The sequence below is a fragment of the Pseudonaja textilis genome, chromosome 1, assembly GCF_049901715.1.
Source record: "Pseudonaja textilis isolate UNSWEBS1 chromosome 1, rPseTex1.2, whole genome shotgun sequence".
NCBI lineage: Eukaryota > Metazoa > Chordata > Lepidosauria > Squamata > Elapidae > Pseudonaja > Pseudonaja textilis.
In genome coordinates, this window is record NC_141990.1 from 104459074 (window position 1) to 104481898 (window position 22825).

The window sequence follows — 22825 nt, forward strand, 5'->3', positions numbered from 1 at the left end:
AAATTTATATGGCTATCCCTTTCACCATGTTGATTTAGAGTGACTAACAGTTGGCATTGACATTACCATTACACACAGAGTAACTGCCTCAACTTTTTTTAATCAATACAAAAATACCATTTGGACCGCCATCACAAAATCTTGGTTAAGTTTTGCTTTATTTCTCCTTCCCTCATTTTTCTGCACTGTGATCTCTCTGCCACAGATTCCAAATTAGTAGCAGTATTGAATAACAGGTCAATAGCACTATTGAATAACAGGTCAATAGCACTATTGAATAACAGATCAATGGCTCTATTGAACAACAATTAAGTAGCAATAGTGAAGAATAAGTCCAACTAGAACTTATGTTTCTTGAAGTGTTTGCCACATGAGTGTTTGCATCCCTTTGGAGGGTTTTATTGCTCTTCTCAATTCTTGTGATTGAAGAGTGGTTTATACAGTAGTTTCTGCTGCATACAGGGCCACTGTTTTGTTCATCTAATCCAAAGGAAGTCAACCTTTTTATACCTACCACCGATTTTTGTAACTCTGTTAGTAGTAAATTTTTCTAACCACCCACCGGTTCCACAGTAATGGTGATTTATAAAGTAGGGGACAAAACCCCTACCGCCCACCATGAAAGCTGGAATGCCGACTAGTGGGCGGTAGGGACCAGGTTGACTATCACTGATCTAATCCTACAAAATGTAACTTAAACATGGAAACTATAGAACAAAAAGAAAGAAAGCAAAGAGAACATTTTATTAAGACATAATAATGATAATGCCCGCAATCATAATGAATAGGATTTTTTTTAACACATAAACACTATTTAACCCCATTATCATGATCACTGCTTAATTAGAACTAGTAATTCCAAAACAAAGATCTTAGATTATTTGCTTCTGGAATATAGTGCATATGAAAATTACTCAATTCACCCCATTGAGTATTTTGTTGGAATTTTCATTTCTCTTGAAGTGTCAAGTATTTGTACTTTCTGCACTTAGTTAATGAATGGAAAATGAAGAGTAGATTTCCAAGCAACAAATGGAAGAACTCAGCCCTTCCATTGATTTGTTTTTTACACAAATGTCCCTCTCCTGGATTACATATCAGGATAAAGATTCAAAGAATAAATACGGTGGGTGGGTAAGCATAAAATAGAAAGAGGATTAATTTTATTCAGTTTTAGGCATAGTGTGGCACATATGCTAATCTTTGCTGTTCTTGATTCAATATGAATAATCTGCTGTCAGTTTCTGCCAAGCTTTGGGGACACCAGAAGACCTAATAAAAATCTTGGTACTTAGTAGAATGCAGAATTGCTTACTCAACTTCCTATATCTTTGTCCCTAAGTCTGCTTCATTGACACAATACAAAAACTGCAGTAGCAAATGACCTATGTTAAGATTTAAGAGCCAACCAGCAATGAAGCTGATGCAACATAGGCTGATGCAATAAGAATGAATCAGCATAGCATAGGTATTTCCCTTTAAGACTGGGGATGAGTTCTACCCCTTTAAGAAGTGTTTGTATAAGGCAGCAATTAGAGGGTGTGTTTTCTCTCTCCTTGTGTCCAATATTCATTGCAGAGTTCTCCGTGTAGAGTTGAGAAAATTAATTGCTTGTAAGGTATTTTGCCTAACACATATATTTCTGTATATGCTTGTATATTAAAACACAGATACTGTTAAAAGTCTCTGTGTTTTGCTCCTGGGTTGTCTCATAATAGTAGTCATGCTGTAAACACTCTGACAACCTACATTCCTCATCACATGCTACACATTTTTTGTTATTAAGGGTATCATTATATGTAGATTTCTAAATAGGTAATAAATGGAATAATAGCTAACCACAGCAGTAAACATTGAAGGGGGCATAAAAGGGAAAGCATAGTTTAGGACAAGGGAAAAAATACAAGAACACCTGGATACTATTGGAAGTATAGCTAGAATGTTGTTTTCAAAACATGTAGAATATCTGTTGGACAGTCTATAAGCCTGAAAACCCTGAAATACAAGCCATTCTAAAATTGGGGCACTTTGCTTGGCTGTTGCTGCTTTGACTCTTGAGACTATTGGGGTTTTGGAGTTGAAAGTGAATTGAGTGATTCTTTGGGAATTGTGACCAGCAAACCGAATTGCATACCAAATGACCCTCAGTCTATATTGGAGTTAGTAATATTTAGCAAGAGAGGAACTATTGATAAAGCTGTCCTGGAGAGTCTGAATTGCTTTGAACTGCTGTGGTTGAGGGTTTCAGCAGCAGAAGTGTTGCTGGGTTGCACAGAGGGTGTGAAATCATCACTTCAATGGAAATTTTGTTAAAGCATTCTGTCCTGAATAGTGCTTGGGTGGACTTTCAACATTTCAGCTTATTTTCTTTTGAGAGGGGGCATCAGAATTTCATTTTTTTAAGGTGTCCAGTGTGTTCACAGAAAAGATGACAATAAAGGTTATCTTATATCATCTCGCCTCAGCTCATCCTACCCTTATCTTATTTATATGGCAGCTGGATGTATTTCTGAACTGTTGAATAACTGCATAATTGAATAGGCTCCTAGAAAAGAATGTACATATAAAACTCAATCATGTCTTAGCAGAGAATTCATCCCACATGAGCTCTGTGATCCATCTGTGGCAGTAAGAAACCTGTTCCATATATATCTGACCCAAAGATGTCAGTCCTGTTGTAGAGAAAAAAACTCATCTTGCAATATAACTCTAAGGGCCCAAAGACTGCAGGGACTCAATACAAAGTCTGTGGCATATCAGTATGTACTCGGTTACCTTTTTGGTTCACTGACCTCTTCGTTGAGGAATTCAAAAATTACAGCTTCCAACCAGTGAACTTCACTTGTACTTAGAGTGCAACTCATATGCAAGTGAAGAATAGAGTGTCAGCCCCAGATCCATCTTGAATCAGATTTGGGGCTGCCACAAGGGAGGATGAGTGACTGTGGGAATGAAGATAAAGAGAGAAGGGAGGATAACCACAACAACATTCTTTCGCCAAAGCTCAAGGCTGAGTCACTGGAGTTTGGAGGGGACTTGGCGGGACTTCATAATGCAGGTGGATTGGAGAGTGTGTCTTGACGGTCATTAGTAAGGGGGTTGGGTGTGAGTTTAATTTAGCAGAGGAAAACATGGGATTTCACATTCGGGTTTTCCCAGATGTGCCAATAAGACTTCTCTAATAAATTCTTACTTGGATGGACTTTGTCTCTGAGTGCTGAATTGAGATGGAGAGTTTGGTTGGAACGCTGACATTTACCCAAATCTGAAACCTGCGTAGGGAAATTGAATTGTTGTTTTGAGGGATTTCAGGAAAACAGGAGGGTATCCCACCATCATTTAATAAAATACATCTCTTTTTCTTTTTTATGACATGCTTTACATTTAAAGGAAATGTTTTAAAACTGTGTTGAAGATGGATAAGCAGGTAGATATATTTCAACATTTTTATTTTTCCCCTCAATTCAAATAAAAAAGGATAAGCTATCATTTTTAAACTGAGCCTCTCCCACATAACTGAAACCAGCTTTGTGTACTTTTTTAAACTCTACATTTCTCCAGGATCAGTGTAATTTAATTGAAATAGTGCTGCATGTGTAAACAGCTCCTTTGTTTAAAGAAGATTCCACTGTTTAGTTTGCCTTAAGTAAATGCAGCCTTTTGTTTGTCTGTAAAACATTTGATTAAATGTACGGGCTAATATAGACAGCTAACATTCCTCTAGTGGGCTGTATGAGAAGTTTGAAATACATTCTAGCATCAAACTACAGACTAAATGCCCCCTTTAAAAACTGAAAAACGAACCACAATCCTAGATTCTTTTATAATTAAAAAAACATTATCTTTTGAGCATTCTTGGTGTTCTTATAGTTTTGCAATATTTTAATGGTCACTTTTCCAGTCTTGGAAATTTCACTACTGTCCATCCTTTGCTATTAAAATAGGAGTGAGGTGGAATTTGTTGACCTGCATATTTTTAGTAGCATTTGTCAAAATTCATCTTTCACAAACATAAAAAAAAATATTGAGGGAGAGGTTAATAATTGCAGGAAGCAGAAACGAAGGAGGAGGAGGAGGAGGAGGAGGAGGAGGAGGAGGAGGAGGAGGAGGAAGAAGAAGAAGAAGAAGAAGAAGAAGAAGAAGAAGAAGAAGAAGAAGAAGAAGAAGAAGAAGAAGAAGAAGAAGAAGAAGAAGAAGAAGAAGAAGAAGAAGAAGAAGAAGAAGAAGAAGAAGAAGAAGAAGAAGAAGAAGAAGAAGAAGAAGAAGAATTATTATTCAGATATCTACCTCTACAGTGAAGGACAATGTGTATTTTTTAAAATGGTCTCAAGACTTTCCAAGGGAGACCTAATGGACATGGTTGATGGGTGCATTCCAGAACATGAGGCCTCCTGTGAAATTAATGCCAACTTGTGCATTTAATTATTTAAGTTCTCTTTTTTGTCTTCATGTAAGGTGCACAGAGCAGCTTAAAAAATTATCAACAGAAACAATTAAAATACAAGAACACCTATAACTAAAATTGTCATCATCTCCTCTCCTTATTTGCAAGAAAGGAGGTGTAAGATGTAAGGAATTGGCAGGTGCCATGCAATTAATGACTTAAGAATCTTTGATGGATGATGAAAATGAAGTTGCAAGTTGCCATCTGCTACCAGGGAGATTCCACAGCTATCAGAGAGATATAGCATTATTGGTTCTTTGGGTGGAATTTCAGATTATAAGGATAGAATGATAACAGAGATAAACATATCACCCAGAACAGAGATTCTAGAGCCTAAGAATAGATTATCATCAGATATAGGCAGTGTACACAAAATAATCTCCCAGAAAGTTCACAAATGTCCAGCTCCCATTAGTTAATATTACTCTATAACAAAGGATCTCCATAATGCTAATTCTGTTCTCTCATTTGCATTTAAATGAATTTAGTTTATTTGTATAAAATGACAAGTGTGTATAGAAGCTATTTTCTCACTGATTTTAATATCTTTCTCTCATAACCAAGATATAATGTGAAATCACATTATTTTTATTTTTTAAAAGTAAAATATGCACATATTTTTGTGTTTCTATAAAAGACTCATCATAAACTTTGGCCTAATTCAAATATTATCAACAATGGAATATTCCTGGATTGCAGTACAGCCCCTAGGTGGGACTGGTGAGGTGTTTATATCTCATGCCAGTGTAGTTCTTCAGTCCTGGGAATCAGAGATGTTAGAATAGAAAATAACTTCTGGTAGGCCCAACTTAATTCAAGTTTTCCAAAAGTGTAAAGTGTCAATGAAGCCAGAGTGCTGGTAGTTACATTTGAACAAAGACATAATCTCTTGTTACTTACATTAAATAATAAAGTTTTCAGTGTTGTATGCACTAAATTGTTCTTGAGGAAGCTGTTAGTAGGTACAGTGTTACAGCTCCAAATCCTGAAATAAGTGATAAAATTTTGATTTTCTAACTTGATATAGGAGAATGAAAGAATAGCAGGTTTACCATCAAATATGCAAGTTTTGTGTTTTTGTAAATAATTATAAAGAACCTTATGCCAAAAAAGCTTCTGTGTATAGCTTTCATCCACAAAGTAAATATGGCAGTCAAATTGTAAAAGTTATGGGTGAAACCAGAAGTAATGTTCCTTAAATAAATTATAACGATATAGTAAACAAGCTCTTGTTTTTGTTTCAGGTTGGAATAAAAAAAAGGCCTTATAATTTATTGTAATAAGATAGGCAAGGTGAAGGAACAATGGCTTCTCATATAAAGGAAATTAGCCATCACAAAAGTTTTCTGCCTTTGCCATTTATTTATTTGTTTACCTGGTTATTATTTAGATTTGTATGACCTCCTTTGCTGTTATATATGACATACTTTATTTCCATCCATACAGGTTTTAATGTGCTCAACATCATATAACCATTCATAATAATAGAGAAACATGCATCCAGAACCGTAAAACATTGAAATTGAAAACAACTTTGCATGTATTTGTATAATTAATATAGTTTTCTTCTTGATTTAGGCAATGCTGGATGTTGCAGCAAATGAGGGCTGGTTGGTGACTGCACTAAATATTACCAATTTGGCACAGATGCTGATTCAGGGACGATGGATCCATGACTCCTCTTTGCTTACTTTACCTAACATAGAATATCACCATCTTCATCTTTTCAGGTATACATTATTTATAAAGCTGATACTTATGAGGCAGGACAATATAGCGTTGCTGTCTGTCACTCTCTTCTTGTTGAAACTTGTGATATAACATTAAGATTATTCATATCTCAGTCACTCACAAACTTTGAAGATTTAGTCTCTTACTGGCTTCTTATCCTTTTCATGAAACTAGAATCTTCCAATAAAGCTGAATAATCAGAGAGTGACGAGAGACCAAAGGAAATGCCTCTTTGTTTTATCATACTGGTTTTGTACTCCCAAGATATATCAAATGTAGCAATGTCTTCCAAATTAGATATTTTTTAAGAAATTAATCAAACTGAAGTAGAATGAAGCTATCAGTGGATAGCAATCATAAGAGCTACTGATTACCTAATATGGACACAGATAAGTAATGTCTATGAATAGGTGTGGCTAGAGAATGAGACCAAGAATTGTTTATTATATTCACAATCTGCATATTGGCTTCTCATATAAGGTTTATCTTGTTGCCAGATGTGAATCAGGCCGTTCACTTCTCATGAGCTACCTTCATATTTGTATAAACAAACTTCAACTTACACAATGGATCTTCTTTCATGGATCTCCATGGATTCATTTTGAAATGTCCAGTATAGCAAATTTAGAAATATATGCTTATCAAAGTTAAAGGAAATAGAAGTAGAGGAAAATAATATATGAGGAAGATAGACAAGGCTGGGCGTATCATTGGAGTGTCCTTTGAAAAGCTTTGGTTTGTCATCAAGGAGAGGTTGAGTTGGAGACCATGTGTCCATGAAGTTTCCAGGAATCATGTTTGATTCAGTGGCACTTAACTAATTCTAAGAGAAAGAGAAGACCCTTTAAGATTGATTTCTATTCTAAGGCAAATAGCCAGCATTGGATCAAACTTTAATTTCCATACAATTTGCTGATTATATACAGCATTAAAACAAATGTTGCTGTCTTCTAATAATTACATGAGCCTATGGAATGCCAAATCTTTCCATCTTTGTACCTACAATAATCCTGCTGCAGTTACCATGTACAAAAATAAAGTTACTTTACTTGTTTTCAATTGTTTTTCCATCAATCCCAAAAAGAAAGATATCTGGTCTCAATGTTATATTAATCTTTAAAATCCTCTGAATGAGTGTATTAAGCATTATCCACAATGGAGGAGGTGAAGATGATGAAATTTTGGCCCCAAAAGACAAAGCCCTTGTGGACTTTTTTGCAGAAAAACAGAAAAATAATGAATTTCTGAGATATGATTTTGTGGATTTGAGATAACAGAATATAGATAGAAGAGAGCCATGTTGTAATCTAAAAGTAAGAGGTAAACTTATAATTATAAATTGAGTACAATTCCTTACGCTGTGAAGATCTGAAGATCATATCATTAATTTTAAATTGAAACTTAAGCTAGTAATGTTAATCTACATACCATTAACCCACACAGTTTAAAACGAGGCAAGTTGCAACCTTGAACTATGGTACAATTGTCAGTGTGGTTCTTTTAGACATGGAGCAGGCAGCATGGCAGTTTTAGAAACAGTATGCCATTTTAACTTTATTAAATCCAAAAAGTATTATTGTGAAAGGCTAAGACAACCCTGAACTTAAAATAAGTTTTACATTTTTTTTCTTTTAAAATGTCTTCACGACTTCATATTCTTATCTTTGACTTTTTTTTAAGGAGGGGATGTTCCCTGAAAATCTCAATGATTATACGTTTTCTATTTTATTAGGAAATGGAGTCAAGGGAAAAGAAAAGGTGCTTACCAAGGGCCTGTTGAATGTCTTCCTGAACTGATGGCTGCCTGTGATGGAAAAGAGAATATTTTTGCTTCTATTGTGGATTGTGATTTGACTTCCACACACATTACACAGGTAACAATTGTCTATCTGTCCCACTTAATATTACTAAAGAAATAAAGCTGCATGGTATTAATGCAATAACTGATCGTCTTTCTTAGAACTATAGAACTTAGATTTGTAGTAGCTCAGTTCAGTCTGTTCTACAGCATAAATTTCCTCCTGCCTAACCATTCTTTCTCCCTCCAAACTCTGCATTGCTGGAGCTCAAATTTACTGGTCAAAGCCAGACATAATTGCTTTGGACCAAAAGTTCACACACACTCACTTGTAAGTGGGTTGCAAAGATACCCATTAACTATTTGTATATGTCGTGCTGTGCAATTGCTGTAAAGTTAAAGAGGTCATTGAGTAGTTCATGCTAATCCAGTACAGCATACTCACTGGGATGCAGGGGTTTTATTTATAGACCCATTATCTGACCAGCTTTCTTTTATTTCATTTTATGCATTAAAAATGTAATGCCATCTATCTTTTAAAAAAAACATATTCTACCATAATTTATTGCTTTTTCCACAGTTCCTGCCATTTCCCAATATATAATTCATCATTTAAAAAGGATTAAAAATAGCATACAATATTTATGCTCATCAGCAAAGAATCTTTGCTTATAATAGATCTTGAGTTCTTTGCCATTTTAGAGCCACAAAGATACACTACTAGTGGCTGGTGTGTTATCCACTTAGTCCACAATTGTCAATACACATGTATGGTTCATCACAAGAAATGAGTTTTATATTGCCATATAATGATACCTGCCTATATAGTGTTTAAACTGCATGCCTTGATTGCTTTTTATACACCAGAAATTCCTGGAAAGTAAGATGATACAGTGGTCTCGCTGTAGAATTTCTTTAGGAAATCAAATTAATATTCTCCCTTTAAATTCTGAGAAAATGAAACTATGACGAAAATGAAACGTATAGATACAGAACACCCCTCACATTGATCATAACACTGAAAAATATTTAAATAAAAACAAAACCATTATTATCAGAAATTTCAAATGTAATATATGTTGACTTCAGTCCAAGTTATAGATGTGTTGAAAAATTAGAACATTGTTATAATTAGTTCAGGGAAAACTCAGAAGTAAACTAACTTAATTTATTTGCATAAATTGCCGTTCTGTTATCTTTAAAACCAAATGCAAATTGTCTCCATCTGATACGATGATGGTTATTTGGCTCAAAAGTGCTTCAATTTGCGTAGCAATCTGGTGTCGTCTCTGCAGTGAGACGATCTCAGGTAACATACAAATCCTGAATTATTCCAGAAATTAGTATGTTTAAAGCATCAATTTAAGTGCTAATTGCAGTAGTAATGAGAAAAAGCAGTACTACTGTGAGATTTGCATCTACTTCCCCATCAGTATGCCCGGAACAGCGGCTGACTGGCAGAGGATTTGGCTGCTAATTAAATAATTGTATGCATGGTAGTGTTCGCGTCTGATTCAATAGATGAAGATTAATCCTCAGATAAATATGTTTGGCTGGTATTGAAATGTCTTAGCAGTTTCTTCAAAAAAAGCTTTTGTGTATGGAGCGCGTCCATCTCTTTCATGTGTCTTTTTAATATGTCAATAACATAAACTGCTTACACCACACATCTAGATGCATGTAACTGTAAATAAAAATACATTCTGCTACAACTTAAAAGAAACCAGTCAAATGTCTTGGCAAGGAAAATGAGCACTAAGGAAACCTTTTATTGTACTTTGCTCTTAAATCTTACTACTCTGCTACATGTGTATACCTGTCACATACTTTTAAAAGGGAACCTATGGTAGAAATATGTTGCTGGGATTAATTGGGCTTGGTTTTTTATATACTTCTTTCTAAACCTACCACTAATCCAATGAAATAAAATATCTGTAGACAATGCAAATCACTTTGTTGATTAGGAATCTAATCAACGTTTCCAATAAGGGCCACATCCACCAGCAAGAGTCCAAAAGAGCAGACTTCTGATCCCTTATGTTGCCTGCCATTGTATACAGTCAAGCAATATGACAACTGGCAGCCTCTAGATCACGGGTGTCAAACTCGTCACATCGTGTTGCCATCATGATGCTTTGCGACGTTTTTCCCATTCGCAGAGCTGGGGTGGGCATGGCCTGCGCATGATGTATCTGGCCCACGGACTACCAGTTTGACACCCCTGTTCTAGATGTTGGATTTGAGATTGAGTGTTCTACATTCAAACACCTTTTACTCCCTGACCAGATCTGTATAATACCAAAACAAGAAACAGGCTTATCACCCAAAAGACATGGTTCACTGTATCACTCAGCAAGGGAAAAAAATAGTGAGCTAAGGAGCACTGCAGAGATCTAGGTTCAGAACTGTCCTTAGCCTAGGAAGCTCTATGAAGAAAAGTTGGGGGAGGAAGTGCTGTGCAGATCACTTTGAAGTCCTGAAAAGGGTAGATAAGATAGAAACTATGAATAAGTGTTTGCATTTGATACTGTCATAATGGTTTTGTAGGTGTCTATAACAGTTGAATTCTGTCAATGGTTTTGTAGGTGTCTATAACAAACAAACTTGTCTGAGATTCTGGTTCCTTGAATTGATTGCATTGCATTGCATTGCATTAACAGCTAAGGGAAACCCATCACTAGTGCTTTACAGAATATTTGAAAGAAATGATTTTTTCCCAGATTTCAATAACAAAATATTTATTTAATTTTTATATTATAATTTGGAGACTCATTTCATTGTTGAAAGACACCATTTTACTTTTTTGTTGATATTTAAGTTTCACACCAAGCAATGAAAAATTAATTCCTAATTGGGGGGAAAATGAACAGCTAAAAAGTGTATGTGCTACAATAAGTGAGAATTTTCATGTTGTAAGGATGTGATCAGCTCATAGAGATGTCCAGTGTTGAGTTTAAATAGTCCTCTCTGTTGAAGCAGTGCTAAAGTTTTGGGTGAACAAGATTTTTGCAGTAATGCTGAATAATAGATTCAAAGACTAGAAAATCTCTGGTTTTATGCAAAGCAAGAGAAAAATCCAGTGTCTTTGTTTTTAGAACCAGAGAATCCACCAATGCTCTCTTGTCCAAGCAAACTAGGTATAATATGAGACCTGCAATGCTGAGCCATGAACCAGATTACATTCCCCATCTTCAGTCTAATTTCTAAGCTTACAGTCTTACAATAAGTAGCTTAGTTTTTGTATTCTGCTTCCTTTCTGCTTCATTCCTTTTTCTACAATCTAACCCCAGAGTCTATATCTCTGGGGATGATGGGCAAATGTTGAGTTTTAGAACATATTCAGGTGCTGACCCAAAATGGCTGCTAGATAACTTGCCTATCCCCAAATACTATGGGAGTACAGCATAAGTTTATCAGAATGCTGCTTTATCTTCTGCTCCTTTTTTCAAATAATTCTCCCAGTCTCTCATACTTAAGTTGGTTCTTTTTAGAACAGGAAGGAGGTCACACCTTTTTTTACAAAGCTTTGGGCCATAGTCATCCTTCATTTTATTTTCTGAGAAAAGTTTTGGAATACATTTGAATATAAAAGGCTTTTCTTAGAATAGAGGTTATACTGGAGGTTTTTACATTGCTTCCTTAGCTTGCTGGATTCTATATTGCAACTAAAAAGGGGAAGTGGGGCAGGGAGGACCCGCAGGAGGCACTAAGAGAAATGCCAGCAGGCCTGTTGAAATCCAATGGGCCATTTTGGAGGATTCAGGATCTTGTTAGTCTTGTCACTTTTTCTGGGCCAATGACAGCCTAACATTATTGTTACGTATTTCAACAACACGGGTCTGTCACCTTGGTATCTGAAAATAATTTGTCAATGAAAATATGGGGAAGCTTCTATATACAGTAGCTTCTTTCACTACAAGAATTGGAAGTACAATAAGCAGACTTCTTAAGAACACCTTCTTAAATGAGAAAATGCATACAGGACTTCAATACCAGAATTTCAAAATGGAGCCTGGAGGATAACTAGTAACTTGAGGATCAATACGATAGCTATAAAATGTATGACTATTGTTGTTGCCCTGATTGCAGTTTGGAGGGAAATCATTTGCATGCTGCTATCCCTTTTTCCTGTTGGTAGTGAAAATAATAAGAGAAAGTCTGACTATATATTCATCTTGCATTCTTTAACTATTCTATTCTCTGAAAACCAAATGAGCGTTAAAGGAAATTGAGCAGCTAAAAAAACGGTCATTTTATCAAAATTTGTTTTGTTATACGTGGTGCACAGATAGTTGGATCCTCTATGGCAGGGGGTTCAAACTGGCAGCCCACAGGCCGGCTATGTCACATGCAGGTCATGCCCAACCCAGCTCCATGAAAGAAAGAAAAAACATCACGTTACATCACGTGACAGCAACATGACACCGCGAGTTTGACACCTATGCTCTATGGAATCTATAAGTGTGGAAATTAAATTATCAAATAGCCAGTGTTAGAGGTAGTTGGGACTGGGATGGTAATCCCTAAGCGATGCAGTCATAAAGTTCGTGTCACATGACTGCATTGCTCAGCAATTGGCACTGTAGCCTGTAGACCAGACAGATTGTTCAACAGGAAAAGTGGAAATCCCAGGCAAGGAGCAGTGAGGCATGGGTACTATGGGCAGGCCTCGGGAGAGTAGACAAACAGGTGAAGGCCATACGTAGGCTCTAGGGAATTTATCATTAATCAGTGTTTCATTCATAGAGTGTGTTGGGGAAAATTAATTTAGAATATAATTATTAATAGAATTCAGTAATTGAAAACATACTTACCTTACCAAAGATAATTTCTAAAGAATTTACTATAAAGTAATCTTTGTAAATCATATATTTTCCTCTTGAATAGTTCCATACTTACTTGGGTAGAAGTAGCCAAATCACATAATATTGATTATAATTATTTGAATTGTTATGTCAAAGTACTAGACTTTTGTGGAAGTATAAGGAAATCTTACTTATATGTAATTATCCCAAGGAAGTATTTCTAAATTATCTACATTCCATTGTCTCTGCTTTTTTCTGTGCAACTTTCATGATCTATCAAGCTCGATCTTTGGAGGGGAGGCTCAATTTCATATTATATTCTAATAAAGTTGGAATAACTGGAAAAGTTTATCTTCTTGCTCTTTGTTCTTCCACAGGCTTGGCATTACTTGTCCCACTTGCCAGTTATAGACATTAGTATGATTATTAAAGGTTGTTGTGATGACACAGTTCATCAACAGAAGGAAATGATAGTTCCAGTGTTGTCAATGAACATTCGGGATGATAAAAAATGGATGAAATTGCATGCAGATCAAGAATATGTTCTCCAGATTAACTTGCATAGATTGCGTATTGGTTTCACCAAGGTAAGATATTCTAGAGTATCACCTAATACCCATTCTTATTTTTTTCCAATGTACTGTATATTTTAGAGCAGGGGTCCCCAACCACCGGGCCCCGGACCGGTACCGGTCCGTGGAACATTTCCTACCGGGCCGCCAGTTTGCTGGGCACCGCCATCTTGTTTGATGAGAAAGTGCTTCCGGATGAGCTTTTCCGGTTGGAAAGCAGCGTTTGGGTCCTGAAGGAATCCTCGTGCCTTAGTTTCATTGAGGGGGGGGGGGGGCTTCGAACGAAACTAAGGCGCGAGGATTCTTTCAGCACCCAAGGCAAGGCGAGCCGAGTGACCGTCCCGAAGCCATCCCGAAGCAAAGCCCATCGACAAAGGTACAAAGGAGGAGTTGAAGGTGGTGGGGAGAAGCGGGGGATGGCTGGCTGGCCGGTCGTTTGGCTCACCTTGCCTTGTCATGCGTGCTGATGCCAGTACCGGGCCGTGGATCATTTTGTGATGCCGGTACCAGGCTGTGGCACAAAAAAGGTTGGTGGCCACTGTTTTAGAGTCACGAAAGTAGACTTTTAGCAAATCAGTTTTATATTGTTAATATTTTGCTGTTATATATTTTTTTTTCTATTAACAACTTTAGTTTTTATCAAAAGGTAATAAATTGAGTCCTATTTTACTCTATCTGGTTCCATTCTTTTATACTGTTTTGAAGAAATAGTGTCAAAAATGTACATCATGTGAATAAATCAGTACTTGGATCACTATGTATTTTTAAAAATAATGTTCAGTGTTTAAAAAGAAACAGAAAACAATATCCCAAAGCAAATTAGGACAATAATACATACATACCCACAAATTAATTAGTTATTAAATTAGAATAACAAAACAAACAAAAGGAAAATATAAACCTCTAAAATGATACAATAAATTGACATAAAACAACTAAACCTATCACATATTTATTTAAAAACAATAAATCTAATTATGCATATAAATTGTCTATTTTTCTGAAATACTATGAAATCTATGCCGATAGCAACACTATCATTTTTATGAGTAAAAATAATTAGCTTTTTTCAAAAATTGACATTACATACAATATTTCTTCGATTCAGGCTTTAATAACTGAATTAAGAGACCTAGCCTCAGTATCGTTTGTCTATTTGTCATATCAGAAATATGAAGAACAGCCATTTCTGTATTTTATACTTTAATATCGAGAACACATTTATATAAGTCTTAAATTATATTTTTTTCTTTAGGGCAAACAGGACACAAAAGCAATTGCACCTCGATTCCCTAAAGTCAAGGATGAGGGATGGTTTATGATCCTAGGAGAAGTAGACAAAAAAGAACTGGTGGCTCTGAAAAGAGTAGGCTATGTCAGAAATCAGAATGTGATCTCAATTGCTTTTTATACCCCAGAAATTCCTGGAAGGTAAGATGGTGTAGCTTTTTAAATTATTATTTTGAAAGAAGAGTTATTTGGATATGAAAACCAATGTCCTTTCCTCTCTTCTAGATATATCTACACATTGTATCTTATGAGTGACAGTTACCTTGGAATCGACCAACAGTATGACATTTTTCTGAACGTCTTACCAGCTAGCACTTCAGCACAGGTCAACACTGAAATCTCTGATACTTTTAATGACTTGGGCTTGAAATAGTATGCCATATGGACTTTTCCTTTTCTAGCATTTTCACTCGGGGAATAGGGAAGTATGTTTGCCTTAGTGCAATCAGCATCCAGCTTCAACACCAGAAAATTGAAAAAGATTGCTGTATTGATTCTGATGACAGAGTTAGCCTCAGTGGCCTTTTTGACCTGATAAACCAGTTGCATTTTTAAACATTAGTTTTGTAGCCTTGTAAAAGCGGATCGGTTTTTCTATTGATATAAATGCCACCGTTCCTTCCGGATTGTATTTGTCAGGAATAGACATTTTAATTGGCAAGAACTAATTTTTCCATTATTTGTCAGGAAGTCATGATTGCAACCACTTCTCGAGATCCAAAGATATAATTTGTATAGATATAAAGGAGCTACCTGTACAACTGGAGAAGCCGCTACAGTAACTATTACTCCAAAAAAGATGACCTGATAACATCACAAGATGGTTTCAGCAATGTGGACATGGCCAGTGGATTTCACTCACAGCCATTTGGTACATCTCACAGTTTTCTATGTGAAATATGTATGACATGGAAATAAAGTTCAGCACTTAAGAACATTGTGTGTTTGCAGAGTCAGTATATATCTTATGAACTCTGATTTTCCAGTAGCGTAAAAAGAATAAAGCTGATATGGGGAGCATAAAAAAAAATCAAGTATATCTTACTAAGCATTTAAAGGGTTTCTGGCCCACACATGGCATCAAAAGCTTATTTTTGAAAAAAAATAAAACTATTGTAAAAACACTAAAAAGAAATGTCCAAAGTGATTAATTAAATCCTGCAATAAATACAAAATGTTAGAAAATAAATTGCAATGCAATTCTTGCAATATGCACAAATTGGTACACATAGGTATGTGGAATTCTGTATGTGGGTCTTGGAATATTTGTCTAATAGATATTTTTAGAGGGAAATAATTTATTGTTAGAACAAAGTAACTCTTCAGTAGCGGTAAGGCTTTTAGTAGTAAAAACTGGTTATTCTACTTTAGTGAATTTTTGGGAGGCCTGAATAAAAGCCAAATGCAGTTCAGACTCTTCTCTGAATTACTACCTAATTAGTAGCAGTGGCAAGCAGCTAATGTTATAATTAAAGTAATATACATAACATAGTACATAGCATTGTTTTCTGACTTTTAACAGAAGATTCTTCCCGTGTTACTGCATATCCTTTGACGTTATTTTTATAGTAATCAGAAAATAAATATTTTGTTCCAAGTTTCCAGTTTTAAGAAATTATTCAAAACAATATGTAGCACAAAAACCTCATGTTATCTTATTTTGTTCTAAGCTCAGAATATTCAAAGTTGGTCTTTCATACTTGGAATATTTTACGCCCAACTTATTGTTATGGTCAATTGCAAAATCAGCCAGATGTTTAGACTGGATTTGGCACTCTTATCCCACTTACTGAGTCTTTTCCAAGGACCTGGGATAGGCAGATGTTCTCGTTTGATGGTATTAAAGGTGTCATCAGCAGGATGCAAGTTGTTCCAAGTAACACTGCCTTTTGCAATTGACTGTTTTTGTCAATGCCAATGATATTCAAGTACTATTCCAGATGTTTTGGGATTGCACCCACGCCACCTATTACTACTGGTGCTATCCTTGCTTTCTTCTGCTACACATATTTTATTTACAGGTCTTTGAATTTTGTGTTTTTCTCTAGTTTTTTCTCTTCTATTCTGTTGTCAGGTACTTCCACTTCCATTATGCAAACTTGTTTTGTCTTTCTTAGCAGTTGTTAAGGCTGGGTGTTGTGTGGCAGATGTTTGTCTGTCTGAATTCTAAGGTCCCAGAACACTTTAGCTTTCTCATTTTTTATCTATTTCTGCCTGTCTATTTTGTGGTCCCACCAGTTCCTTGCTTGCAGGCAAATGGTATTTCATCCAGATTGATTCTCAAGGTTGATTCTCACATATTGTCTTTAATTAACTCAGCTCTGAACAAGCTGGATTTTATCCAGATTTGCTTATCTCCAAATAAAAGGAGTTTTTCCCTTTACAAAAAGGGTCACTATCCAAGATAAATTCTTATTGCAGAAAGGTTAAGATGACATTCATGCTCCTGCAGTCAAGCATATCAAGGGCTACACTGATTTACAAAAGCTTCTGAAACAGGCATTTTACTGGCAACAGCAATGCTGGCAGTCCCAGGTGCCATCCTAACCCAAGGACCATGCAGGATATTAAATGAGGACCTCAAGTGTTCCTCAAGACTTCCAGTTTCCTGCTGGCTTCCCCATTGCCTTTGCTTGTAGAAAACCAGCAGAAGACATCAGAAACTGCAATCGTGATCATTGTTCAGTGCAATATAATCACAAGCCAGGTGGCAAACACCCACATTGCAGTCACTTGACCACAGAACCACTGAAACAGTCAGAATTATAAGGGCCAGTCATAGGTACCATTCATTCTGCACATTGTTACTTTGAACGGTTGTTCAGTGAATAGTCATAGCCCTACAATTGCCTGTAAACAAAAAACACCATCTTTTCTCTGTTCCTCTCCCATCCCATTCCACTCTTCCCTATCGAAGAAGGAATTCTCTAAGCAAAGTGTGGCATTTTAATCTCAGTTACTGAGTAAATCAAATACTTTGAATATAAAGGGGTTCTTTAGACTTTTGTACCTAAAGGCAAAAAAATTGCCTATTTATATGCTGAATATTTAGATGGTCATTGCCTGTTTTCATATTACTGTCTTGCCACCCCTGATTCTCAAATGGCAATAATTTGGTGAATATTGCTTGTTAATGCATCAGATTTAATTCCACGAAAAAGGTGCTTTGGAGCACAGAGGGATATGACAGTATGCTGACAGTAACATCTATCTGCAATCCTTTAAAGCACTATATCTTTGGGGGCACCATGCAGCTGGTTGAATGAATTGAAAACAGCTGCTACATTTGGGTCCCCATGCATTCCAAAGCAACTGTATGGAATTGAATCTGAAGCATTGCATCACTGTACTTGCTGGCTTTCATTGTGAACTGATCTATATTTTATTTGGGGGTAATATTTTCAAGTTAAAACAAAAGATTACATCAGCAGCTCAGGCAATGCTACAAAAATAACAAAATAGGAGTAGTGATAGAATGATTAATTCCAGATGAGCTAAAAAAATAGTAGGTTACAGAAACATTTTGACAGTGTTACCAATGGGGGGAAGGGGTGTTAAATTATGTTTTTAAGGATGGCTGATCCAGGCTGCCTCTTGGGTTTTCTTGAAGGAGATTTATATAAATGCAATTTATAAAATGTGCATGGGGTGTAATTTTTTTTAATGAAAACAAGAGATGCTTCTCCAACAAACTCAAATCAAAATATCAGTGTTGCAAAATACCAGAGTGGACTAATCAATGCTCAACTTACTTCATTAGTTTCAATTTATCTCTGTTTAATATAATGAGTATTTCTGCCTGATTATTATACATTATTACATTATTTTACATGTTTTACTTGTGATATTCTACTAGGTCTTAGTGAAGATAATGTAAATTGATGATCTTCAGTTTTAGTTAACATTTTGGATTTTATAAATCTGAAAAGATGACTGGCAGCAATGTGAGTTTATTCAAATTTGATTTTAGAATGAGCGAGTATAATTTTTGGATTTCTGAATTATTTTGAGAAAGATGTCTTAAAAATGTACTGCTTAGATATCTTTGTTACTTACTCTGTAGGAAAAAAATACTCCAAAGAGGAAATAATTTCTTTACATGACAGATTCTCCACAGAGATCATATTGCATAACAAATATATTTGCTAAGAATCTTAGTTCTGTGAAGTTTCAAATTTTTCGTAGTAATTTGATTCTTCTGTTCTCTAAGTTGATGGGTCCTCTTAATGAACCATTTATCTGTGGAAAATTACAATCTTCTCTGCTCTTGGTAATTGAAGGAAGTTCTAATTTATTTTTGCAGTTTATATGGCATACCATTCGTTCTCCTTTAGAACTATCTTATGAGCTAGATTTAGAAACAGTAGATCATATTTTAAGAAATCTCCATGTAATTTTAAAATTCTGTCCATTTATTTATCTGCAATTGCAATCCTCTAAATGTGAAAATCACTGAAGGACCTACAATTTTTTGGAGATATATGCATTGTATTTTTAAAGAAACATAATGGCATTTTATTACACAATATAACACAGTATTTTACTTCAAATATTTCAAATTTCTATGGGGATATGACTGATTCATTTTCCCCTTGTAGTAATGCTTTATACTCCCTTTATAATCTCATAAACTGTAGTAAAATTTTCTAATATGCTCAATTTAATTTTAAAATACAGCTCCAGACATATTAGAATCAATTCACCATCTCCTTCTACCATTATATACCATTATTATAAGGCCCTCAAAACTACCCCAGAATCCGATGCCTCTGGAACAAACTTAGGGCATACATTAAGCGGTGATAAGAAAAGGACAAAGGAGAATGAAGAAAGGCAAGCACATTCCCATTGATGTTACATAATGCTATCCAATTATTTAGAATAAAAACAAAAAAGGTTGAACCCCACATTTAGAAGAAGAAAGCACAGATAAATTCAGAATGAAAATCAAATTTTGAAAGTAATTACGTATATTTCTATATATTCCATGTCATGAGCCATTCTCTTCATGCTCTTTCAGTGAAGCACTGACTGGTTTTGCTTTATCACTTATTAACAAATTATAAACTATTCCTGCAAGATTCTTTTGATTTTTAAAGTACTTGTGCATTAAACAGAAATAAGCATGTTTAATGGGTAGGTAGCATTAACCTAGGGAAAATCTTTCACACTAGGCATAGTAACCCCTTCCTTACCATTAAGTGTTAATCTCTTCTTTTCCGAGCATGTTTCAGATGCCAATAACAGTTGGAGAAAGGTTGGTGAGATTTTTTTTTTCATGCAACTTTATTTGACAGCAGATCTATATCATTAGGGACTAATTACTCTGTGTAATATTGCTGCCAGGGTCAATTTCTGACAAATGTTCATTGTCTTTTCAAGGATGTTAAAAATTAAGTTTTACTGAAATCATTACTTAGGAATCCAAATGTGGATATTCTTCCATTTGATTCAAGAGAAGATGTTTGTATAGGAGAGTGTCTTTCTATTGAAACGTTTCACTCTTCTTGTTCCAAGTGTTTAACATTTTCAAACAAGTATTTTTCTAAAAGCCATTAAGTATCCTTTGGGACCACATCTCAGTGGCAGAATATATAGTTTGCAGGTTCCTGGTATTACCAGAGTTTGTCTTTTTTTAAAAATCCTTTCTGGTAGCAGTGGAAGGTTTCTTGAATGATCTGGGAGAGCTGTTGCCACTTAAAAATAGAAAAGTTTGAAAGAATTGTTTGCATCTACAATGGAGAAAGATGCAAACAATAAGCTCCTGTACAGAAATTGAGTCTTGAATCAACTTTATCTGCAAAACAGAGGTAAGTAGTGATGGCAATATGGAAGGTTAAAAAAAGAAATTTCTTTGTGTAGAAAGTTTCCTTTTAAGAATGCTTGAGAAACTCCAATGTCAAATGACTGGTCTAACAAAACAAATAAATGAATAGCAAATCCTGAAAGTTGACCAAGTGGTCAATGCTGCATTATCTTTAAGAGGCCTTCTTAAGTAAAGAACTCAAATTATTGCGAGTTTTTGCAGACATGTTAAAAAAATAAAATGGAGCCCAAATGCAGAGCATGTCTGCTTTAAAGAGTCTTTTCATGAGATGCTAAGCTGCCCTTTTCAGATGCCATGCAATTCTGGGGAAAGACCTAGAAAAGTTCACATTTGCATTCTTTTCTCTTCCAAAGCACAGTTTTAGAATTAAATCCAAAGCAATGAAGAGCCACAAAATTTTGGAAAGTGGGATTTGGTGAAATAGTAGCAGTGTCCCAATATCTAAGGGGTTGTCATAAAGAAGGGGGGGCAGGACAATTCACCTGAGGGCAGGACAAGGAGCAATGGATGGAAACTAATCAGGGACGGAACCAACCTGGAACCAAGGAGAAATTTCCTGACAGTTTAAAACAATCAGTGGAATGACTATGGATGCTCCAACACTGGAATTTTTTAAGGAAAGATAGTAAAGAAAAGATAGTACTATTTTTGTCTGAAATAGTAAAGGGTTTCCTGCCTGAGGGGGTTGGACTAGAAGATCTCCAATTCCCTTCCAACTGTGTTATTCTGTTATGTAACAGAGCAGGTCGTGCTGACAAAAATCAAAATCACCCCAGTTTCTTTGTTTGTTTCGTGCCCTTTTCCATTTTTTTCAGTACAAATATTCCTGAATAGGAATGATCCTGTATATCCAATATATTGAGACTTTCAAAGTTTTGGGAATAAAATCCCTTACAAAATACTCTTGAGAAAATTTAGAAATGAAAAAGTACAAGGGTGGATTATTACAAGGTGGCAGACTTAAATGAATACTTGTCAGAATATAAACATTTGAGCTATGGACCTCCTAAATATTTATATTCAGATTTTTACTTTGTAACTTGATTTAGGGATGGGTAAACACTAACAAGTCAGCAAGATACTTCAGGAGCATTTCATGAAGTAGAAATAAAGACAAATATGTAAACACTACTAGCAGGTTCACTAATCCTAACATGATTGCAGGTAAAAGGGATATTGAAACTATACTTGATAGTCCAAAGTTAGTCCAGGGCACAGAGCAAGGAGACCAAACATGAAAGAGCTAATTTATCCATCAAGATTTATACAAATAATATTTTGCAACCATATCTGCAATATTCTATACCATTGTGTTTGCTGCAGAATTGTAGATGGTGGAAGGAAGGAAGGGAAAAAAGGAAAGGTAGGAAGGAAGGAAAGGAAGAGAGAGAGAATCCATAATAATCAGAAGCAAGAGGAATGCCCTAATGAGAAATCTTTGGACTTGATCTTAGGTGGGGGAAAGTAGTGATTGAGGAAAAAAATAATGATTTACAAATACATATTTACATATAGTAAATTGCTGGAATCTTTTCGCCACCATATGATCAGAACCAGGATCAATTAATTACATGTTTATCCTGCCTTTCTTACTTTATAAGTAATTCAAGGCAGTGAACATACCTAACACTCCTTTCTCCCCCTATTTTCCCCACAACAGCAAACCTTGTGTTGGGAGACAGTGACTGCCTTAAAAAACCTCTCCCCCCAAAAAGCTGGCTTTCACGCCTAAAACAGGACTAGAACACAGGTTTCTAGGTTAGCATCTTAACTACATCAAACATAGAACTGGGATTCTAAGAAATTTAACATGAATCCTAGAAAAAATACTTTTAACCCATTATTGTTAAAGCTGCTGCTGCAGAGGTTCACAAATTGAAATAATTTTAAAGAACAGGTTTTAAAATCATGAAGGAAAATATAATCTACATTATTGGACATGATGTTTTATTACCCTTACATCCCACTTGTGCATTAGGCACAATATCCGATTGATTGTGATCTTGGACTACACAGTAGCCTGAAAAAATGAAGACGATGATGCATACAATATATTTTCAAAGGCTAATGCAGCCCTAATACATCTTATGTAGATGTCAGATTATGAATGAAGTTCATCTAGTGGATTTAGATCAATTAAATTTTGTCCGCACTAAATCATATATCAATGAATTCCATCAGGTGGCAATAAGAATCTAGCATACAATTCAAAGGAGCATTATTGGATCATGCTTGTTGAACCTACTGCATTTCACTTTATATGGCAGACCTTACTAAACTGGAAAAGCTAAGTACCATTTCTATGAAAGTGTTCCAACAAAATTGGACAGACCAATAGAAGAATAAGTACCCACCTGG

General features: G+C 35.5%; 1 protein-coding gene across 1 annotated transcript in view; it reads left to right on the forward strand.

Annotated features, from left to right (window-relative positions):
• The window catches only part of ASCC3 (activating signal cointegrator 1 complex subunit 3), a 216855-nt gene extending 201278 nt beyond the window's left edge, over window positions 1-15577 (forward strand). The window contains exons 38-42 of the mRNA XM_026726677.2: window positions 6023-6174; window positions 7908-8049; window positions 13156-13365; window positions 14606-14781; window positions 14866-15577. Coding sequence (XP_026582462.1) covers window positions 6023-6174; window positions 7908-8049; window positions 13156-13365; window positions 14606-14781; window positions 14866-15013 — 828 coding nt within the window. The 3' untranslated portion in view covers window positions 15014-15577. The remainder of the gene's footprint in view (window positions 1-6022; window positions 6175-7907; window positions 8050-13155; window positions 13366-14605; window positions 14782-14865) is intronic.
• The last annotated feature ends 7248 nt before the right edge of the window (window positions 15578-22825 follow it).